Source organism: Ammodytes marinus (assembly GCF_949987685.1).
Source record: "Ammodytes marinus genome assembly, chromosome: 1".
NCBI classification, from domain to species: domain Eukaryota; kingdom Metazoa; phylum Chordata; class Actinopteri; order Uranoscopiformes; family Ammodytidae; genus Ammodytes; species Ammodytes marinus.
In genome coordinates, this window is record NC_137230.1 from 19,855,521 (window position 1) to 19,878,144 (window position 22,624).

A 22,624-nucleotide genomic window follows, 5' to 3' on the forward strand; every position below is an offset into this window, starting at 1 on the left:
ACTGAAAATGTGAGGTTGCAAATTGGACTTGACAGCGAAGACTGTGCTATGATAAATAGGAATTTACAGAATCAGGATCACATACACACAATACACCTGAGACATTGCTGATAAAAAGTATGTGGTTAAGGTGGAATCATTTGCTGGCACTAGTAATACCTGAAATAATGTGGCAAATGCATTTAAAGAACAGAAGCAAGTGGAAGGAAAGACACAGTCCCAAAACAAGCTGAGCATATATATAGAGTTGGGAAAGATGATCATGGCATTGGCAATTAGCTTGTATCGAGGAGACCCATGATAAAATGTACAGCAGGTGAAATGGTTTGTTCAAGCATAACTCTGTAAAGTTATCTGGGTCATTTCTGCCTCAAGTAAAAATGCTCCACTTTCTAACAATACACCATTATTTCATTTGGCAAGCACAGTGTGACTACTACAATGCCCTAGTACTTGTAGTGCCCTTGCTCACCATTCATTGAACTGTTGTTGGCACTATCTTACTGATGCATAGAGTGTACCATTTCTAAAAGAAATGTAATGTATATTAGTGTACACTCCACCAGAACAGAGGGCTCTTATCGGAAAGCAAGCTGTATCTATACGACAGACAGGCAAGCTTGGCAGTCAGTCCAGGGACAGCAGATAGAGGTCTGGGTCCAAGCAAATGATTCCATGTCAGGTAGAATGTAGCCAGTCTCAATAAAGGACATCTCAAATGACTAGGACCCTCAAATGAAATACACACTAAGGGAACCTGAAGTGAATGAAGCACGGAGGCTAACTGCCAGCCAGCCCAGCAGGCTGGATGATCAGCGAAGGGCCCCTAATTAGAATAAATGTAATCAAATGCATGTTATTATGTTCCATATCAACCCCAAATTATTTTTTTGCCTTTCCTTTCCCACGCTTCCGCAGCTCTTCTCTTACTGACATAATGGAATAATGAGCAGGCAGACAGGAAGACAGCCTAGCTCATTCCACTGCATCATTGTACAGTATATTGTAGAACATTTCCAGAATGCAATATGAATATGTGATATCATGCAGTGATTGTCTTCAGATGGGTTGGAGCACCGCCTTGATTTGCAAGTCTAATGAATCCTGGTACTGCTATAGACACAGACAAGCACAAATAAGAAAAATAAGAAAGTAACCATTCAAATCGGCCCAAAATAATGAAAGAAAACATAAAGTAACTTATCTGGCTAAGTAGATTACATTTGTTTGTCATACAAGACAGCACACTCCTCCTGCCTGTGGCTCCTGAACTAGAGCATCTGCTCAAGTGTTGCATACTGTATCTCAGGAGCTAAATGCAAAAGTCCAACCCAAATTGTAAAGCTGAACACAGCAAATCGCTTAGCTGTGCAAGGTAGGACAGAAGGGGATGTTAAGTGCCGGGAAATGTCACAGCTGAAAATCTTAGGGAGGGCTTACAGCTAGCTCCAAGAAACAGAATCAGGTTTATCACCTGGTACATTCACACATCCAAAAGAATTTGCCAAGGTCTGGCGGTGCACACAATAAGCATAAACATAGAGAAAAGCAAGTCAAAGTCAATAGCAGAGACTAGTGGAAACAGTGTGCATCAAGTTCTGTTGATAGTGTCCTCTGTTGTTGTTCAAGCATGTAAAATACTGGCATATAATATAATACACCCAAAAAACAGCTAGTTCCATTTTTAATAAAGCTCATCAATAGATAAAATTCTCGTAGTGTGAAACGGCGTTAACTGGTTAAACTTTTATTACGCCCTCAAGAAAAAGACTAAAGTAGTAATTCATTTGAATTTGACCGACTCACCCTTGAATCCCTTCAGGGAGCTCCACCCAATGTGTAGGAGGCTTAACTAGCAAAAGGATCAACGTCAGCAGAATAAAAATTAAGAATATTAGAGAGCTGATAATCAGACAAGAAAAAAGGTGTTGGGTTCCCGCTCCTCTTTTAACCTCAATGTCCTTCCACAAGCTCCCATCTGTGTAACTTATGAGCTAAAACAAGGCACTGCATAATGTCAACAGAAGGATTTTATTCCTCCCAGGTCAGTGATATCCTGCACACGCATATTTCAATCTAACATCAAATACAAATTAAAAAATCACAGCCCTACAGCATTCACGTTTAGCAGAGCATAGTGCATCAATATGGCAATTAACTATAAAAATAAAAGACCACAATTTGAAAAGAAGGTGATATCTGTCAATAATCTGAATTGCAGTGAATGCATAAGGAATATAAATGCACATTTAGGTTGAAATACTTAATACCCTATGAGAAAAAGGTGTATTAGTGTTAATATTTGCTCTTTGTAGTTGCACTTTTGTTGATGTTGCTCTTGCACTCTTGCACAGTAGGAGGTTTCCTAAAACATTGAAAGTAACTTGTTGTTATTAAAAAGTGCATCAACTCTTAGTGCTAAGAAAACTTATTTAATGTGTTCTCGTCAATGCAGTGCAGCGATTTGTTCCCTATGGTGTCCTTATCTACTCTGGGAAACCATGTGACAGCCATTCAGTATCTGTGAAGGAAGATTATTCAACATACACATGCATTTACAGAGCAGATTTCTCTGCTCATCCTCATTAGATTAAAAATGGTTCTCCACCATTTCTCTAATTATTGCAAAAGCAAAATGAGGATATGAGAAGAGATGTGACGAGAGTAGAGATGAAATCATTCTGGGAAAAACAGGCTGCCTACGACATCCTTTACACTAAACTGCATTTATCATTTGATATTTCTACAAAGCATCCTTGCTGTGATAAAACGTGTCCTGAATGTCTAATGGACATGGTGCATCAAGGCATAACCAACAACAAGGTACATGTGTTCACCCATGTGAAGTGCCTACTAATGCTGCTGTTTATGGCGGTAACAGAGTTTATGGAGAGGCAGCTTCTCCTGCATTCTGCAACAGACCTCAGTCGTGGATGACGTCTGTGTTCTCTGATTAACACAAATCCCTCTCTGCAGTCATTAAAAAGTAAAAAAGCTAAGTATGCAGAGTAACAAAACAAAAGAAGAGAAACTGCAGAAGTAGTCAGCTTCTTGTTCTGACGAAAGACAATACTCTTACCAGTCACTGGTAAGGACGCATTTAACAAAAGAAAAAACTGAGGAAATTGCCTCAACTTGTGTTTCGATCGAAGCATTGTGCAGCAAAACAGCAGACATCTGTGAGTCATTATTGTTGACTAGGTTAAGCTTCAATACCACGTGCACCTTCTGAATGCATTCCTTTCAATTAGGAACAAATAAAACACACAGAGCAACACAAAGATGGCCTACCTGCAGGTTCTCAGTGCGAGTCCCATGCAGCAGCAGTTATCATGTACTCTCCCAGCCGACAGCTCCCAGGGGGTTTTAAGTTCCAAACCAATGACCCGCGGCATGACTTTGTCTTATTCAGCCAAAGTAAGGCAGTCTGTCATACTTCATACACGTTCCCCTGAGCACATACAGAGACTTACACACCGACACAAATTGCATATGTCAGTGGTCAGATTATCTGCCTGATCTCTGATCCTCATAATCCTGCAACATCCAAAATAAATCTCCAAAAATAAAAAAATAAATCTAATTGTGTCAGACAAGCATGTCAAAAATAGCCAGAGAATATCTGCGACTTAATATCATTGAACAAGAAACCGTAGGACTAGATCAGATGGAGACTTTTCAGTTCACATCTTGCTGCTATTAAAACTAAAATCCTGTGCTACATCTGAGCGACTTCCAACAGTCATAAAAGGACTAATACAGCCAAGCGTCTAGTGAAGAAAAGAATAGAACTAATGGAACTGGTGTGTCCAGTTAGCTAATATTGACATGTTCTTAGGAAGAAACGCCCCTGTAAGAGCTGGATGTCCAGGTAATTAAGATCAATGGGCACAAGTACAACTGTTTTCATCTCTCATCTGGAAGCATGTTAAAACACAACTTTTTCCTACAGTCAACCTATCTACCACATACTGTGCCTGTTATAAACAATCAGGCGTATGGTTGAGCTTCATTGTATCCTTAAGGATTACATTATCTGTACCATGGTAATCCCTGTTTTCCAATACCATCTCATAAAAGCCATGTCAATTGCCAGAGTTTTGCTCCAAAAGCCAAGAGAAGTTAAACAGCCTCTGGATCATCCAACAATCAGCTTCAGCTTACCTTCACACTGTGAAACATGTCGAAAAATCCTCTACACAATCATGTCAGAGGCATTATTATGTGATCCCACTGCTAAATACCCTCCTCCTATCCCCAACCCTAGTGCCTCTCCCCGCCCCCCCAACACACACACAAAAGTTGTTGTCAGCAATACACAAGTGGAGTATCACATTATCCAACTGCTGATATCCAACTGCTGAATGCCCTGTAAAGAAAGAATGCTAACAAACGCATAGAGTATATTCTTATCATTCAGTGATTACATTACATTATATTTCTTTCGGATTTGTTACGATGGCAAACGATATAGTCATCACTTTTACTGTTAAAAAAATAAAAATACAAAAATACAGATGCTACTGCATGAGGGAAATGTGATTAGTCTGGTAAATATTGCTGCATAGAAGGTTGGCCCCTGACTGAGTGTGTCCAAGCTTGTACAGTGCAGCACACTTTCCTGCAGCAGGCCTGTCTTTGCAGCTGTTTTGCTTTTGTGTATACAGTGTTGTTTGTAATATGTTATGTTTTCCTTTGTTAGGGAAACAAAAGACATTTTGTGTGTGTGTGTGTGTGTGTGTGTGTGTGTGTGTGTGTGTGTGTGTGTGTGTGTGTGTGTGTGTGTGTGTGTGTGTGTGTGTGTGTGTGTGTGTGTGTGTGTGTGTGGGTGTGTGTGTGTGTGTGTGTGTGTGCCTAAGTGTGTAATATCTGTCTTCTACTGGGAGCTAACTGTGTCCAGACTGGCTCCAGCCTCGGAGGGACCTCTCTCCTGCAGTTCTCATTACAGAATCTGAGCAGACACACACCGCACAGGCAAAGCGGACAGAACACACTCCCACCGGGGAGTTCTATTACAGTGATACACCGGGTTAAGACAACACAACCACTGCATGACTGTGGTGCTCAGTGGCAATGAACAACACACGGATGCCCTAGGGCAAAATACTTGTTTGCAAACTTATTATTGTTTTAATGTCATTGTCCTCTTATATAATGCATTATAATAACAGTGTGGATGTTCTTTTGCATAAACAGGCTGTAAACTAAACTATCAAAGCACTGCAAGTTTCTTTCGCAACTTGTCTGTTTTTTCTCTGGTATTCCCCTACTTAGATCACAAGACCACATTTCTTCAATTAAAATGGTGACGTACAAATGTCTGATCACCACATTGCATGTTAAGACATCAACTAAGATTGTTTAACATATACAGAGGTTTACAAGAAATATATACAAAAACAGCTGTGATCATTTGGTTGAAGCACACTCCCATTTTTCCCAGATGGTTGCTAAAGCATCCGGGCTATCACATTATAATTTTATTGAGGAAATTAAACAGATGGATTTAATGAATTAGGTGAGGTTCCCCTTGGCTTAACAGCAGTGTGGGTAACTGAATTTAGAGGCTATTTTTAGATCCCTGTTTGAGAGTGTAGTGAGAGCTTGTAGGGACTCATTAAGACAGGGATCAGTGGAGGAAGGTCGGCCACATCTGGTGCACAGACCCTAAAACTATAACTGGCTGGCAAGATTTTTTTTTTCAGTCCCTTCCCTAGAATTTCAATCCCACTCACATGGGGTGATCTAAATCACATTCTGGTGGAATTTAAAAAGCTTGTGGTTTTAATACACAGATAATGCACTCCCTTTTGAAATACCTCAGCTCTGTTATGTATCATCATTGTGTCTATTTTTAGACATATTAAGTCTTCTTGGGAATGTGCAGAATGTCTGTGGTCAAGGAGTGGTCTTTTTTATTCCATACTCTTTATCCATGGATATTTTGTCCCCCTGCGCCAAATTTAGGTGTGTCGTATTTCAGTCTGAAGTAGTCCAGCCTTTGAAAGATATGACCTCCATATGAGCCAGGCATACAAATGAAGCGCTGTTTCTTTTGACAACATTTCTCCATTTGGCCAGAGGGATGAAAGGGGAAGGGGTGAGATGGGCTGGGTGTAAATGTAGTCAACATTACTGGAACCTACTGGGTGAACTGAACAATACATCAGATATTATCCCAACAACACCATGAGTAAAACCAGACCAAGCAAAAGCCGACCATTGCACAATCCCTTTAAAAACATGCAAGACCAGACACACCCAGAAGAGGCTCACTGTTGATACTTTTTTTTAGTGAGAATAACATTGATTTAAAGCTGACCCAAACTGTCAACCTCTGTTATCTGCTCCTCATACTATAGGTGAGATATTTGTGGTCTGGTGTTTGCTTCTGTGGCTGACAGCAAAGCAGGGGCACTGACCAATGAGGGAGCACATGATGGAATGATAAATAGGCTGTATAACCTTATCACCCTGACAGAATGGTAATAAGCTTGACATCTCGTGGGTGACATCTCGTGAGTGGATCTATGGCAGGATCTCTGTGTCACAACTCAATTAAAATAGACAGAAAGAATAAACCAAAGAACAGCTTAAGGCCATATGCAGCAGCAGATATACTGTATATCCGATTGATGCTGATGCTGGTAAGGGACATTTCATCATCTATGCCATCATAACACTTTGGTTAGAGAGCTCACGGTGGTGCTGCTCAAGTGCAAACTTTGAACGATTTCAGCAGCAAGATAACTGAAAAGTTCGGCAATGCACTTAAAAAGTGTAAAATGCAGCAGATGTGACATTGCGTTTGTGAGACTGTTTCTCTGTGGGTCTGCCTGTGTGTGGGATGGGCCCTATCAGCTATACTGCTGCAGCTTCAGCGTAAGCAAACCCTTGGAAATGAGTACATTCCTTAAAGAAGTGCAGCTCTGGCTCACTAAGATGTGGCGAGGAGGACTGCATCAAAGCCCCACTACAGTCTATGATATAGAGGCATCCCACAGTATCCATGTATGTAGAAGAGCATCATAATCAGCCTGAGAGATCACAGTTCTGCTGACATCAACACAGCAGTCAGTGACCTGTGATCATGAGGCACTGCGGTGAGAATCTCTCTCTCTCTCTCTCTCTCTCTCTCTCTCTCTCTCTCTTCCCATTCCTTTAATGACTGCCCCATTAGCAGACATTGATATACACACTACCACACTACCACAAAGACAATTCCAAAGGTTTATAAAAGGCGAAACGGCCAGCTGCCAGCTTCTCTGCACTGAACGTTCGCTATGCACTTTTCAGAATGCGTGTAACTACTCCTGCCCTGCACACATACACTTTGTACAAACACTCAACGGCATGCGATTGCAAAAGCACTTCATCTCCTGCAGCTGCTTAGAAGGCGTTAGCAAACACGCTTCCTCCTGAGTGGCTGGCTGGCTGTACGTATAGCAACACAATCCCACACATGTGTCTGGAGAGAGGAGCTGGGATATACACACCTGTGAGTCGCACGATACACTGGCTGCCTCTTGTAAGCGACGCGTGAGGTCGACTGCGCTGGTTGGCCCAACATGTTAGCTGCAGATTTGTGATTTGCTGTGCTGTGCTGGGCTGTGTGTGTGTGTGTGTGTGTGTGTGTGTACTCCTCTCAGCTGTGTGGTGCTGCTGTTGCTGCTGACGTCCTCTGCTAGTGCACCGAGGCGTCGATTCATTTAAAATGTCCTCTTTCCCGCTCCTTGCTGAGGTGGAGCTATGCACACATCACATGCGATCGCTGAACTGTCCCCTTGCCTCCCGAGAGCATGAAGGCTGGCGTTGGGTAGTATTAAAGTCAGCCAACCTCACCAGTACATCATGTAACAACAGGCCCCCAGGGCACCAAGAAAAAAAGTGCAGGTACAATGCATTAGCCATAACCCACATGATCAGATGTTATTCCTCTGTCAAATTCCCTTTCCTGTCGTGGTAATTCTTCCTTCCCTCCTCACCTCTCCTCCTGTGCTCACTGTTCTTCTAATGTATGCGTTCCACAGCAGAGCTCTGCCGTCAGAGCGTTTTCCCTGAACTGGAAAAGCTCTCTGCTCCATTCCCCCTGCAGTCACAGGCAGGCAATACTCAGTATGGACGGCAGAAAGCAAGAGGGAAGAGGGGACTTAACAAGGACAAGGAGGAATAGCAGCAGTGCGTAAGGGGAAAAGAAGCAAGAGGTGAATCGGTGATAGGTGAGAGAAAGTGCATTGCAACTTTAACATTGCACAATATGTAATGATGCTAGACAATCATATAAAGTATATGCTATGTCCTCCTGATAACACAATGCAAAAATAAATTTTCACATGGGAACATTTTGTACCAACTGTAAATGAGTATTGGCTATGCACCAGTGAGTGTCATTAAAAGAACATCACTTTGTATCTTCTATACATTTGGAAATGTCACTAAACGTGATTCTACGCAGAGATGATCTTAGAGGCAACCACTTCTACATTGTCACTACACATTGCATTGTGGGACAACAGGGTTGAACAACAACAACAAAAACTAAAAAATCTAGCAATTCTACTGTACAGTGGCACGGTAAACAGCTTATACAGGAAAGTGCGGTAATCACAACCAGTTCACTTGAATGGGTGGGAAAGTGGGAGTTGGGGAGACATCATTCACGTCATGAGAAATAGAAGTGAAGACTACTGGGCTACGACCTAACAGCTGTAGAGACTGACGACTACGGCAAGATACAAATACCTTCCATCAGCTGAGTGGGGGAGGGGGGCAGGTGAGAAATGGGTTCTGCACCAGCTAAGGACTTGGGAAGTCAACTCACAGATTAATCTGACGTTGCCTGAACACACTCGCACACGTACGTGCAGATAATGCATCCAGATGCTGTTGCCCTCGTCTCGATTCTCATCCTCTGCTGCTCTTTCTCATCCATCTCTACACTCTCCTTCATATCTCGTTAGCATACCCCAAGAGTCACAGTAAAGACCTGTTCAGCGCTGTGGAAATGATACCAGTGTGATAGATCTCTGGGTCCAACCACCACCAATGGTCATTTGAATCGCGTATTAGCCCTCTTTTACAATAAATTATTTCATGGGCATGGAAAGTAACTGAAACATTAACTCCATTCAAATGTGAACAGCATCTCCACAACAACAGCAAACAACTGAGCGGAAAGAGTATATTCATATACCCTGTATATATATGACGGATCCTGTCTTCCTGTCTGCCGCAAAGAAATTCATTTTACATGCAACTAATTTTCAAATCAATACAAATAAGAGTTAATAAGAAAATGTGATGTTTGTAATTACTTGTAAAATGACCTGAAGCACTCAAACACTTTGCGTTGCCTTTGTGTACCAAATGTGCTATATAAATAAAGTTGCCTTGCCTTGCCTTGCCTTGCCTTGCCTTGCCTTGCCTTGCCTTGTAGGGGAATGTTCTGAAGTACTAAAGTATTTATTCAATCATGGAAACGAAATAACTGAAAAAAACAACACCCACCCCCAGTCAGTGTTTTTTTAGTGCAGTTCACAAGTACAATGTTAAGGTTTTTGCACTTTCTTTTTATACTTCTGCACATTTCAGAGGAAAATATAAACATTTTAGTCCACCACATTTATCTGACAGATATACTTTAATTACTAGTTACCTTGCATTTTTAGCTTCAACATACCGTACAAAATGTGATACATTTTTAAAATACGATGCATTGTTAAGGTTAAAAACTGCCCAACAATGCATTCAGGGGAATTATAGTGATGGGCCTACGGTGACAATCCAATGACGTGTATATAATAACACTGAGAAGGACAGGGTCATTTTGCTGCACAAGGAGTAGTTTTACTTTTATTATTTTATACTAATAAGTAAATTTTGCTGTTAATACTCACTTTTACTTGTAACAGAATCAGAGTATTTTACATTTTGGTTTTACTTTTACTCAAGTAAACTATCTGAATACATAGATCTACCCACAACCGTTCACCACAGCATGCCCCTCAATATATTTTATGACCACTTCAAAAATGTACAATGATATTCCAAATGGAAAGTGAGTGAATTATAAACTTACGTCTTTGATCAACATGCAAGGAAACATTTGATTGCATACAATAAAATGGCATAAGCATATAATGAAACAAATATGTTATTTACAGTTTTAAAACTGAACTGGCTAGCTTAAAAAATAGGGACTTCTTAATATTCAGCATTATTCCACTGTGTCTCTCTGTTTTCTACATGTTACTACATTGCAACTCACCAGTTAGTGACCAGATGTGGAAAGCAGTTAAGTCCATTTTTTAAAAGTCTCAAAAATGGCCGAATCTGTCTTGATCCTGTAGACGATCGATTAGCATTGTCCCTTTCTGTTGTAAAAAATGAGTTCCTGAGCCTGTTTAAACGGTGTGCACACACAGTGATGTGTGGGTGTGCTAGAAATTGCACAAAGAACGCCGGTGTCGGATAGGAGTATAACTGCTGTTTCAGCCCTCTCTCTTTACTTTCGATATCACTCAGTAACACAGCCAGCACTTAAGCTTCGGTACGTGCTGTAGCTCTCTACTTTTAGCCTCTACAGGGAGGAATAAAATAATAACGTTCCATTGTTCAGCCCACCAACACATGAAAGATGAATTAGGAGGAAAAGGAGAAGGGCCCACCGACTTACTAAGAAACTCTGAAGCTACCAGACACTTTTTCTGGTGACGACTAATGAGCAATATTCACCTTGCTGTGGAGTCCAGTCAACGTAAAGTGCTGACCTTGGTCTCTGATTGCAACCAGAGCCTCCTGTCTCACCCCGAGTCCTCTTTATCAGATCACTTGATTATCCCAGTCAGCCAGGGAGAGAGAGAAAGAGGGATGGAGGATGGAGGAGGGCAGGTTAAAGCTGAGTGGCTGGCCCATAGGCTGCTGCAGTGCCGGTTCGATAATCCACAGACAGACATATAGATAAGAGCAGAGGGCTGTATGAGGGTTGGCTCAGGTCGATACGCACAATGGACTGCCAGGTCAACATTCCTACCTCACTCTATCATCTACTTTACCTCTACTGTGTGCCACCTGGCTGTTGTATAACAATATGAAGCACCATTAACACTGTCAATCCCAGTCTGTTGTATTAGCTAATCAGAAACCTATAAAACCAGAATAAATGCTTTGTAATTATAACACAGGTGTTAAGTTGACAGATAATAATAATCACTACTAAAAGGAAGGGAAATATTGTCGAGTAATACAAAACTTCAATTCAGTCCAATATAGGAAAAGGGTGACATGAATGAGAAATGAATACGGTACTATATTAATATATTATAAGAAAGGCCAGAAAAAACTTTATGCATTACCTGTCTTGATTAAAGGAAACAAAACAGAGACAAATGTGACACTGCATCAAACTGTCAAATAGAGAGAGACTCAACAGCAATACCTAGTGGCTACCTACAGAACAGCCTTTCATACACACACATGCACCAGCATTCAATGATGCACTGGCATAAAGACATACAGCACCACTTCACTGGGTGAAACAGCTCTTGCAGTGATTTCAGTCAAAACATCCAAATATAATATATGTAAAATCACCTACAACTACATCTCTGCAGCACAATCAAAGCTTTATTTAACCAAGCAAATGACAGACAATGGAAGGTTGGAGGTGGGGACATGAGGAGGAGGTGATTTACATCAGCACAATAGTAAAAAGGGGAATCAAGCAGCTCACGAATAAGGAACTCAACTACTCTCTCTCTGCACCAAAGCAGATTAAATCTGATTGGTTTGTGAGAAGTCACACGGCCTGTGTGGTCATTGTGTTCGATAAATGATGGATCGAGTGTAATTGCCCTCACCACCACATGTTCTCTCTCTAGCATTGTTCAAATGAGCCTATTCATTTTACTTTACTCAATACTACGTTAATGGGAAAGGCAATATTCAATCAAGTAATCTACGATGAGAAACATTTTTAAGAGCTCATACACTTAACCTTCTGAAGATAAGCTTATTGAAGTGTTTATTAACACTTCAGACATAATACGTGGGGGAATAAAACACCACAAAGCACATTCTTTATGCTACAAATCCTATCACCAGTCAATACATGTCACATTGAGCATATCTGTACAGATCTTAAAGGTGCTAGGTTTAATGAAACGTTGATATTACAAAGAAGAATTTGCTGACTGTGTTTGGTCAAAAAAAAACTATTTTAATCAGGACATGACACCATTTCACAGGGCACACAGATATTTGGTTAGGTGCAAGGTCATATTGTATTTAACCAGTCTTGGCTTTTTCTTTAAAATAACCATCTTTCTTAAATGCATGTAAACACTACAGAGAATGCTCTGTAATTGCTGATATGTCATGTCAATTAAATCAATTCAGCACATTTGCTTAAAGCAACATTAATCAGGTTCATGGGTCAACAGAGAAAGCTGAAAAACTGGCCTAAAAAGTTGTTGTGCTGAACTTGTCAGCAAACACCTGCTTACTTAGAAATCTCCGCATACACAGAGAAACATTAGCAGTCATTTGGAGTCCTGTTTGTGGTTGCTTTTCTTTGTAGCTATTGTTAGTCGTCAGGGAAATACTCAGGGCTCAACTTTATTCACCAGTTAGTCTTTGTCCAGCTGCCTTTGGGTGCTGGGCAGCTATAGTGTAGCTATAGTGTATGGTGAGTTTATCAAAGCTTGTTTGCTGAAAACAAGCATTGAGAGAGAATCGAAACAGTAAAACCAATACAATCATCTGAAGTATGCTGAAACACTCATAAGAGCTGAGAAGATTGCAGATTTGGCTGATTTTTTTTCTGTGGGTTTGTCGTTAAGAGTGATGCCTTGCACATCAATCCTATTCATTTGTTAAATTTTTTTATAAAAAATATTGATTAGTGCAGCTTTATACTAGATGAGTTTCATAGATTCTGCTCTACGTGCATGTATGTGACAGATTTAGTACGTGCTCAGCAGCAGCTTCATTCATTGTTGAACTAATTGAAATATTCTGCATGCACTATCTTAACTTTTACCAGTCGGATACCTTCACTGAACCTAGGTGATTTTTTATCTAAATGCAAATTTAAATCTAATTGTGAAAATCGATGCAAATAAAAAAAAATCGTATTAGATGTTCTACTGGTGAGGTGAACCTCTCACGATTAATGGGCCTATTTTATTGTTCATCACTTTTACACAAAACACTGGCATCTTTTGGACAAAATAAAAATGAGCACTTCCATGAAAAAAGGGGTTGGCTCTCTCAGATGTGCTTCTCTAAAAAGACTGGCTCTTTTTAAACAAACATCCATCTCCAAACCTTTGTGGCTGCTAACTTATCACTTCTCCTCTCACCCGTCTGGTGGGAGGAGAACGATTGTGGGGACCGCAGTGGCTCCAGTCACACTCAGGCTCTGACAGAATGCGGCAGAAAGAACTGTCATCTGAATTCAATCAGAGGAGGAGGGAACACAAACTCTCTCTCTTTCCCCCCAGAAAGCTGCAGCTGGAATTACTCAGGTGCAGAGCCTCCTTCTTTAACAACATCTAAAAGTGTGATAAATGACAATAGGAAAAAAGTGTTTTGGATGTTTTGCATGCCAGTTTTGCTGTACATTAACGTATGTTACAGACATTTGAATTTTAGAAGCGTTGATTTATGAAAAACATGGCATTTCGTTCACAAGAAGCCAACAACCAGCTTTCCCTGTAATAAAACTATGAAACCAGTGTTACCTTGTCTCAGTCTGCCTCTCCTCCTTTTCCCAACTGGAGGGCTCCAGCTTTGCAGCCACCTCTGCTTCATGCCCAGCTGAGTCTGTCACCCAGCCAAGGGGAAGGCAACTGCAACAGCAGGTCCCCATCCTGACTGGGGCATCTCCCGTGCCCTGTTTCTGCTCTGCCTCCTGCTCCAACACTGACTGCTAAACTTGCTCCAGCTGCCTGGACAGTGTATGACTCATTCCAGATAATGTATGTCATCAGACAGACAGAGCAAAGCACACCTCGGGGCTCGCAACATCTAAATGTATTCATTCATTGCCGGTTTGTAAATATCGCAAGTCCGAAACGTGGCCTGATGGGAATCTTTCTTTGAATTCTGCAGCACAAACGTCCACTGTCCCAAAATGTTCAATCTTCTCTTTGTTTTTATCATCTTTAATTCAGTCCGCTGCTTTAACCTCCGACTCTATTTGTTTGGCCCTGACAGTTACTGCACACTGCACAGTTTGTATTGTTTAACCGCCACAAGCCTCGCAATAAGTCAACGTGTGGACATGATATTGACAACACCGCTCTGTTCTTTATAACAATCCGGCACTCAAGTGAAAGTTCAGGCCTCACGGGCAAGGACAGGAGATGGATGCACAAACAAATAGCTGGACACGATTTAAACATGGGAATACTGATAATACTGATGATGACAAATGGTCGACATAAATCACCCCACAAGAGTGAGAGGACTTGCAGCCTCACCACCAACAGCCCGTTTCCTTTGCATTTCCTCTGCCATAATTCCATACATTATTTCCAGCATCAGCTCCTAAAGAAGTCGCTAGCATGTGCACTGGTCGTGTCAAGCCATCTTCACAGGATTAATGACCCATGCTTCAAAGCAAGGTTGTGTGTCTACGCTTGTCTGTTAGAAGGAAATGAAGTGTTTGTAATGTCCCATCACTTTCTCTGGTAAAACATTAAAAAAACAGGGAACATTTATTTTTATTGTGGTTCAAATACTGGCAAACGAGTACTACATTGCGATTTCCTTGACCTTGAAATGCCTTTAGCATGTTCATTCAGTATTTTCATTCCCTGCTCAGCGCACATGGTGCAATGGTGGGAAGTGAGGTGCAACAAGCGGGCAGTTAAGATTAAATGAGGCAGCGCAAGCTTCTGTGCTGGTATTTTGTCAAACACTAGGACTGTGATACTGCAATAAGAATGACCAATGACCCCTTTAGGATGACAGCTCATCACTGAAGTACAAATAAAATGGACCATGGTGATCTCAATCATACAATAATGCAAACATGAGTGAACCCTTTGAATACCTTCTTCAACCAGCAGACATTTATAGCCATTAAGGCAAGAATTCTGTCTAACTTGACAAATCTTTTCCTGCAACAAGGTATAGCAGTGCAGTGTCTTTAAGTTCCCCTGTCATAGGAATAATGCGCCTAAAACCAAGTTTCTCCTTTTTGCAACGACATGGCATGAGTTATCTGATTCATCCAGATTGTGCCTGTCAAGAATGACACAAACAATTTCAGAGTATCTATTTTAAGCTGAAGGTCACAGTCTCAACAGACTGCTTGAGGGGAAGGTATAGAAAGAGAGAGAATGAACCGTGTCAATACGACACTATACTGATATACTGTAATACCATGAAGAAAAGAAAGGAAAATATGTTGTGTTATGTTGTGCAACATTTGTTTATAACATATCACATATGAGCAGTAAGTAGTTCTTTAGACTAAAAAGCACATTGTACTTTGTGTATAGGCTTATGTGAGCAGATACATAAAGTACACTTTTCTCAAATAATCCAATCAAAATGCAGCCTGCTTCCTTATTTGAATATTAACATGCTTATGCGCTGCTATGCTTATCAGGCATCTCTGTTGTAAACAGAAAAGTGTCAGACAAAACTAATTAAAATCAGTAACAGCTCTTCTGCCATCATACACATTTTACATGCATGGATTACATGCAGTATTCAGAATATATCAAGCATGTTTCAGTTACACAGTATGTAGAAGGGTTTAAGATCATTCTTTACCCTAGTAATGCTTTTTAGAAAATAGCTGTGGTTACTTTGATGTCTTGTTGTTGCCTTTGCTTTTGCATCTGCAAAGCATGCCAAAGCAGCTTCAAACAATCACCGGACACAACAAATAAACTAGGAAAGTGCAAGAGAGAAAAACTGAAATTGCAATTACAGTAGGGACAATAATTGCAAAGTTGAGCCAAGTTTGAGGGCAGACCTATGTATGCAATTAATATTTGCTCGCTCACTGGAGCAAAACATACAGCAGGAAAACTGATGATGTTATGGGATCATATTAAGTGAAACATTTGGTCTAATTGGATGAACCTAATAACATATTCAAAATGTAACCAAACGTTGTCTTATCACCCAAGCACAGTATATGCACTTTCTCATATAACACAACTGATATATAGATACAGACAGTAGCTATTTCTATGTTGAACTTGATATTCATAATAGACCACTATTTTAGTCACTCTCCTCACCTCAGTTTTGCTTAAAAATTATCCTTTTCCTGTTGGCCCAAGAACTCTATCTGATTTGTATTCAGTGATGTGTTTTCAATCTTTCTTCACCACTTCCCATGGTGCTACACAAATGATTTCCAAACAAGGTGCCTTTACATCCACGGTCCTTTGAGCAAACATGAAGGTAACGGTAGTCAGTCTCATCTACAATACCCATTGGGATTTTAGACCAATGAAAGTCAATTATGTTGTTAAGCCTCAATACATACACAGTTTGAGTCTTAATCTGAGCATTGAGCTTTTCTGAAGGGGTCACTATCGACTTTCTGCTGCTTCTTTGTCTCGTTGAAAAAAAACCTATCTGAACTGTTTTTGCCCGAGCCCAATGGAGGACCAGATGGGATGGGAAAGACACTTGAATGTACAATTTGACAGTTGTCTGATAGGGCAAAAGGTAACTTGGAGAACATTGGGGCTAATGCCTAAACTAACTTTTTGTGGCAATGATGTTTTGAACTCAGCAATCAGGTATGGATTTGCTGTGATTGCAGGAAAAGTAAGCTTCATTAAGACAGCCCTAAGATAAGGGCCCGTAGGGGTACTTACTGTAACTTCGCTTTTTACCCCCTCCATTAAAATGCCTTGCTTCAAAACTCCCTAAGCACCTCATGGCCAATTAACTCCTACTGTCCCGATCAAAAAAAAAAAAAAAACGTCAGCTTATTAAAAAATGCAAGCACCACCTAAAACCATAAAAAGCAGCAGGAGAATGGGAAGATGAACACTCATACCAAATATTGATGGGGTTATCACATCATGACGAGTAAAAAAAGGTGAGACAGAAGTTTGAAATCATGTGTGTTTTACATCAAAAACTTTTTTTGCTTGACTGTCCGACAGCATTGTAAGCCCATTGAACTATGTGAACTGTGTCCTCAACAGGACACCATTGTACCTCAGTGGGGTCATTTCTTTTTTCTCTAAGGGTGCTATCGAGTTGCACATTTCCTATGCTCAGTGAGTGCCAACGATGTGATGGAGAGTAAACCTGAATTCCTGGCTTTATGTGACATTGATGAATCCAATTCCAGTTAGAACAATAATTCCAACTGTTACTTAGTCTAGTTAACCACTAACTAACTAATTGTTTCCATCCCATGCCATCCATTACAAACGATCTATTTAACCATATGGTTCATGACAGGTCAGCTTCTTTTTGCAGCCTAATTCCTTTCTTAAATCGATAAACCGCCATGACACGAGTTACCCTCAACGGCACACAGGCCTGTTTGACCTGTGGCACGTCATCTGCAGGGATTGAAACGGGATGATTTTGGAAGTTGATTTCCAAATTGGGTCACTTCCTTGGAGGTTTTCCAGCTAGAGACACTATTTCAATCTGCAGTCACATATTAACAGGACAACCTCCTCTTGTCTATTGGTAGGTCGATGTCAGTGTATTAAGAGAACTGTTGAGTGAACTAAAACTTTTATGAAGGGTTAACCGTTTAAACTATATTGTATCATATATAAATCCTTCTCAGTCTGATAAAAGACACTCGTAAGACAAAGCTTCAACCCTCACACACTGTCGGAGCATCCAAAATAAAAAGCACTGCACACATTAAATAAATAGTTCAAGTCCGCAGGCCACAGGCTGGCCCACAGCGAGGTGTAAATAAATGTGAGTCTGAACAATGCCTCCTTTGTTTCTTCAGCTAGGCTAAATTCCACCATCAACACACAACCAAATCTACCCACAGTCGTCACGGCAGCACCGTGCAGACTTCAGTCCTGCTGGAGTTTATTGCTTTAAACTTTCTGGACAGCTAAGAGTTGAGAAGAGAGCGGGACGGACATCAGTGGTTTGTATCAAATAACCTTTACACTTTGTGCTAAAGATCTGCTTCGAGAAAGTTTCTCATGAACTTTGATGTTTGAGTGAACATTCTATGAGCACAAGCTGAAATGTCTTCAAACTAAAATAAACATGACCATAAACAAACTCAGTCCTAATAAAGCTTGTCCCTGTGGTGTTAATAGGATTTTTAAAATGCTGAGATGTAGCGAGTTATTAACTTAAAACTAACATTCTGTTTTGGATGGTCTGAAATAGGGCCACAGTCCAAGCTGTCCTGTCCCGTTCCAATCTTTTTTAAAGTGATTTAAAGGAAGAATACAATTGAGCTGGTTGAGCAATCTTGGCTGTCTTCACTGTTTGACTTTTGCCAGGCAACCTTAACAACCAAAGCATATCTTGCACCAACACTGTTGACAGATTTTCTGGAGAGCACGCCATTTTTAACCTTAAATCTACCAAATTTACCTTTAATCTACCAAAATTACTCTCTTTGTTTTTAAGATCAGAGTAGCAATAAAATCAACCAGGCCTGCATATCCCACTCATAGCTTAATTAGCTGAGTGCTGAAGTGAAAAGCCAGGTAAGCTTGACACGAGCCACGGTTCCTATAATTACCAAGTGGACACATTGGACTAATACAGAAGCCTGGCATCATCCAGCAGCGCTGCAATAAATCAAATAAACCACCAGAGATAAACTTCTCCACAATGAGACAATGACACTACTCCATCACAAGAGAATGAGAAATGCTTGCATGAAGTCTCCCCTCCAGAGTTGTGCTTATTACAAACTCTACTCCAATCAGCTGTTTCTTAAAGTCATTACCCATATCAATACTAAACTTCAATATGGTACTTCATTGGTCGCACTCTTTCAACTATTAAACAAAAAAGACCAATCCATTTGTCATAATAGCAGTTCAATCAATGCTATGTTTTCAAATATTTACATAATCAAAGTCACACATGTACAGTTTGGTGTGTTCCTGACCATCGTTTGACTCCAACAAGCAGCGGACAGGAGCAAAACAGGATCCTTCCAGCGAGCCATCTGGACAACAAGTAGTCTGCTCATTTAACAGCCTTGACATTTAGGCTTTACTACGATGTATCACACAACTCTACTGTCGTATTGTTCTCACTTCTTACAGAGCAAAAGTGAGTGAGCGAGGAAAAGACAATGGCAGCCTTTATTCTACACACAATATAAGTGTCAGCAACAGCAAATTTGTCAGTCGGAACCTTTTTATGTCTTTTTTAAAACCCAGAATGTTTTCCAAAGTGGCTATTCAATGCATGGACATCCATTTGTTTGGCTATGTGAAAACAACATCATGTATGATTTGTAATCCATGACAAGCCGACTTCGAAACAACAATTACAGTATTATACACTGATTTATAGTTATTTCTGAGCACAGTTATTACTACAAAGAAAAACAATTGTTTATATTGTTTATTCAGTACTGCAAACTGTCCGTCTGCAGAGGACTGCATGTTGAAGAGGAAAGGGCTCTTATTGGTAGCCTAAGTATCAACCTCAGAAAGATTGCTGCTCTGGGGGCATAAAACCTCTTCATATAGGCCTTCTGTCAGTAACAAATGGGGCAAACTAAAAAGGCCAGGGACAGGGCTACAGGCAGGACCTTAAACAAGCTGCAATAGGGTGTGGGAGGAGACATTGCATATCCCAATGATCCAGCAGTAATGAAGAAGAAATGTGTCTCTGCATTGTTCCACAGTATGCTTTCTATTTGTCATTATTGGCCTGACTTATCTGATGCCTTCCAGCATCAGTTGTTGGTTGCTTGTGTCCAGCCACAGACCAGAATCCACACGAAAACCCATTGTGTAAAAACACAGCAGATTGAAATTCCAATATTATGCGCATACTGTTAACCTTTATTTTAGAGTCATTGCCGGAATAATTTTGAATGTGTGAAGGACATGTGGATATCGTGACAAAGAAAACAAAAAAGAACAACAACTTAACACTGCGGTCTGTGACTTTGGAAATCCTGTCCACTCTGCTTCAATAATGCAATCATGCCATACATCTCTGTCACCACATGGTCACACCCCTCTCCTGCAACCTTTACAGTAGCTATTAGCCTATAACACATCTGCTGCTCTCTCTCTCTCTCCTTCTCTCCCACACACACACACACACACACACACACACACACACACACACACACACACACACACACACACACACACCATGGCAGTACACCTACCTAATGGAGAGAGTAGAGGTCCTGCATGGAGGATGTGAGGAGAATTTTAATAGGCTTTTTCCTGTCCTGCTAGGCACTGCCACTTTCCACTCACAATGCAGGCAGAGGTAATTGGTTGCACCTATCCGATGGGACCCATGTGTGTTAATACATATGATGGTGCGTTTCTGTGTCATTTGTCACGTTGCTTCACACCGTGATTTTAGATAAAATGTAGCGTTTAAAGTGCAGCCTCTAGATCTAGGCTATAGTTTGAGTAGCCTACCGGTGTTTTTTATTGAAATGAAAGGAGTAGTAGAAAGCATTTCACACACACACACACACACACACACACACACAGTACTCACAACCATCTCGTGGGATCACATCTTCCGCGGCCAAAACAACACAACACAACAATGCTCACGACGAGACACTCACTTGATGAAGTAGCTGGCTCCTTCGTCCGTGAAGCCCTCTTCCCATCCTCTTGGCAAATCTAAAAAGATACACAAGCATGCACACACAAAACACACATTGAAGGACCCGCCACTGCCGGCAGAAAACCAATTGCAGCTAATACAAAAATCTCCTCGGTATCACAAAAAATCGCATATTGTGTGGCGTAGCCTACCTGACCGTATCATGTGTCCCGAGTTAACGGGCTCTCCAGTGCGTGGATGTAGCCAAGTAGTGCTATGAGTTTTATCACTGCAAGAAAGACACCTGTTACTGAACGATAATAAAACCGACAGAAAAACCTTCCACGTTAATAACGACTCGTAAAGAAAACCACGCGTAGGGTAGCCTATTAAAAAAACGCTCACTTAATAAAGAAGACCCGGCCATCTCTACAAACTCCGTACGACCAGTGATCAGGTAGGGTGTCCCGTCCGAGAGGTGCCGCCATGATCTCTCGTCTCCGGCTCGGCTTGTCCCCCTCTCTCTTTTCCGCAGACTTTTTCCAGGGAGCCTGGACAACACCACCGCTAGGGCTGCAGAGTTTTTTTTAAAGGGGAAGAATATCAAACTCGGACCACTTCCACGACTCTGTTTTTTTTAGGTAATTTGAGCTGCTTTATGTAGCCTAATTCAGCTGTCTGGTATTAAAACAAAGCTATTTAATAGAAAAATGGATGAAGCCCAGAAAGAAGTGTAAGATTGTAGCATCTAGGCTAGAATGCACTGGATGAAAGCTGGAATTCATGATTTCGATAGCCACTTTCTATTAATTATGTTGATTTGATGTTTGGCACATAGCTATATAGCCTATGCCTAATAAAAAAAAACATGTAGAAAACCTAAACTAATTATAGTTAGATTTTACACTCATGGAAGAGTATTGTGATTTCCTTAAACCTTAAAGGAATCACTTTCCTCTTAAAGTAGGGATGGGTTATGCTGTTACGGGTTAGGCTACAAGAAAATGTCAATTACACTCAAATTAAATAACATGATCAATGCTCTTGCCAAAGGGCTAGGGTAGGTCCATGTGTGTGATAAATAACAACCAAACATCCTTCTAGAAGTGTGTTTTATCACAGGTTAAACATTAAATAATGAGTCCAATTCTTTCAGCCATCTTTTCAGTTCTCTAGTTTGGCCATGTTTGAGAGCAGAACCATCAAAATGACAAAGAGTAACAGTGTTTTCAAAAGGAGTTGCACAGGAACAGAACAAGAAATTTCAAACAAAGATAAAGTCAGACAAAACATTTTCAGGTGCAAGGCCAACTGAGATTCTGGCCTGGAGGATATGTGTTCAACCCATCTACTGACATCAAGTTAAACTGAGGCGTTAATCCGCTTTGGATGCCTTTGTTAATCTTAATGGCAAAAACTGTGGAAATCACGCCCTTCCCTCTGGTTTAACAATTACAGAAATCAACATTGAAATGGCCTACTTCTAATTATTGATTCAGATACTTTGCCTTGGCAACAACACTCCAGAAAAATCCCAATGAGTATAACAACATGTGGAGGATTTCAATTATGCAAAATACCTTGAGACTCCAAGACAAAGAGCCTTCCTGACACATTATTATAATGCTAACGCTGCATCGAACCAGCCTGTCCAATTTACCAATGCTGCCCATAAATTTCATTCAGACTACGTGAGGGCAGGCAATGTTCAAAGTCACAGAGGTGTTGGCACGGAAGCTATTTTTCTGAGCGACAAGAGGCAAAATTCCACTTCATCATTCCGTGCTCTCTTATAAAAAGCATTATCATTAAAACACTCCTCTTCATTTTAACATGTGCTTTGACACTGGAGTAAGTATCTGAATAAACTAGCCAAAATAAT

General features: G+C 40.7%; 1 protein-coding gene across 3 annotated transcripts in view; it reads right to left on the minus strand.

Annotated features, from left to right (window-relative positions):
* Window positions 1-21,252, minus strand: part of plekha7b (pleckstrin homology domain containing, family A member 7b) — a 65,962-nt gene extending 44,710 nt beyond the window's left edge. Inside the window, exons 1-3 of one of the 3 annotated variants that reach the window (XM_080034135.1) lie at window positions 21,148-21,252; window positions 20,955-21,031; window positions 20,762-20,819 (exon numbers count right to left, since the gene is read on the minus strand). In XM_080034135.1, coding sequence (XP_079890261.1) covers window positions 20,762-20,819; window positions 20,955-21,031; window positions 21,148-21,230 — 218 coding nt within the window. In that variant the 5' untranslated portion in view covers window positions 21,231-21,252. Of the gene's footprint in view, window positions 1-10,267; window positions 10,341-20,761; window positions 20,820-20,954; window positions 21,032-21,147 lie in introns of those variants that run through there. The other 2 variants (XM_080034132.1, XM_080034133.1) reach the window with 2 other exon arrangements.
* Window positions 21,253-22,624: the final 1,372 nt, after the last annotated feature.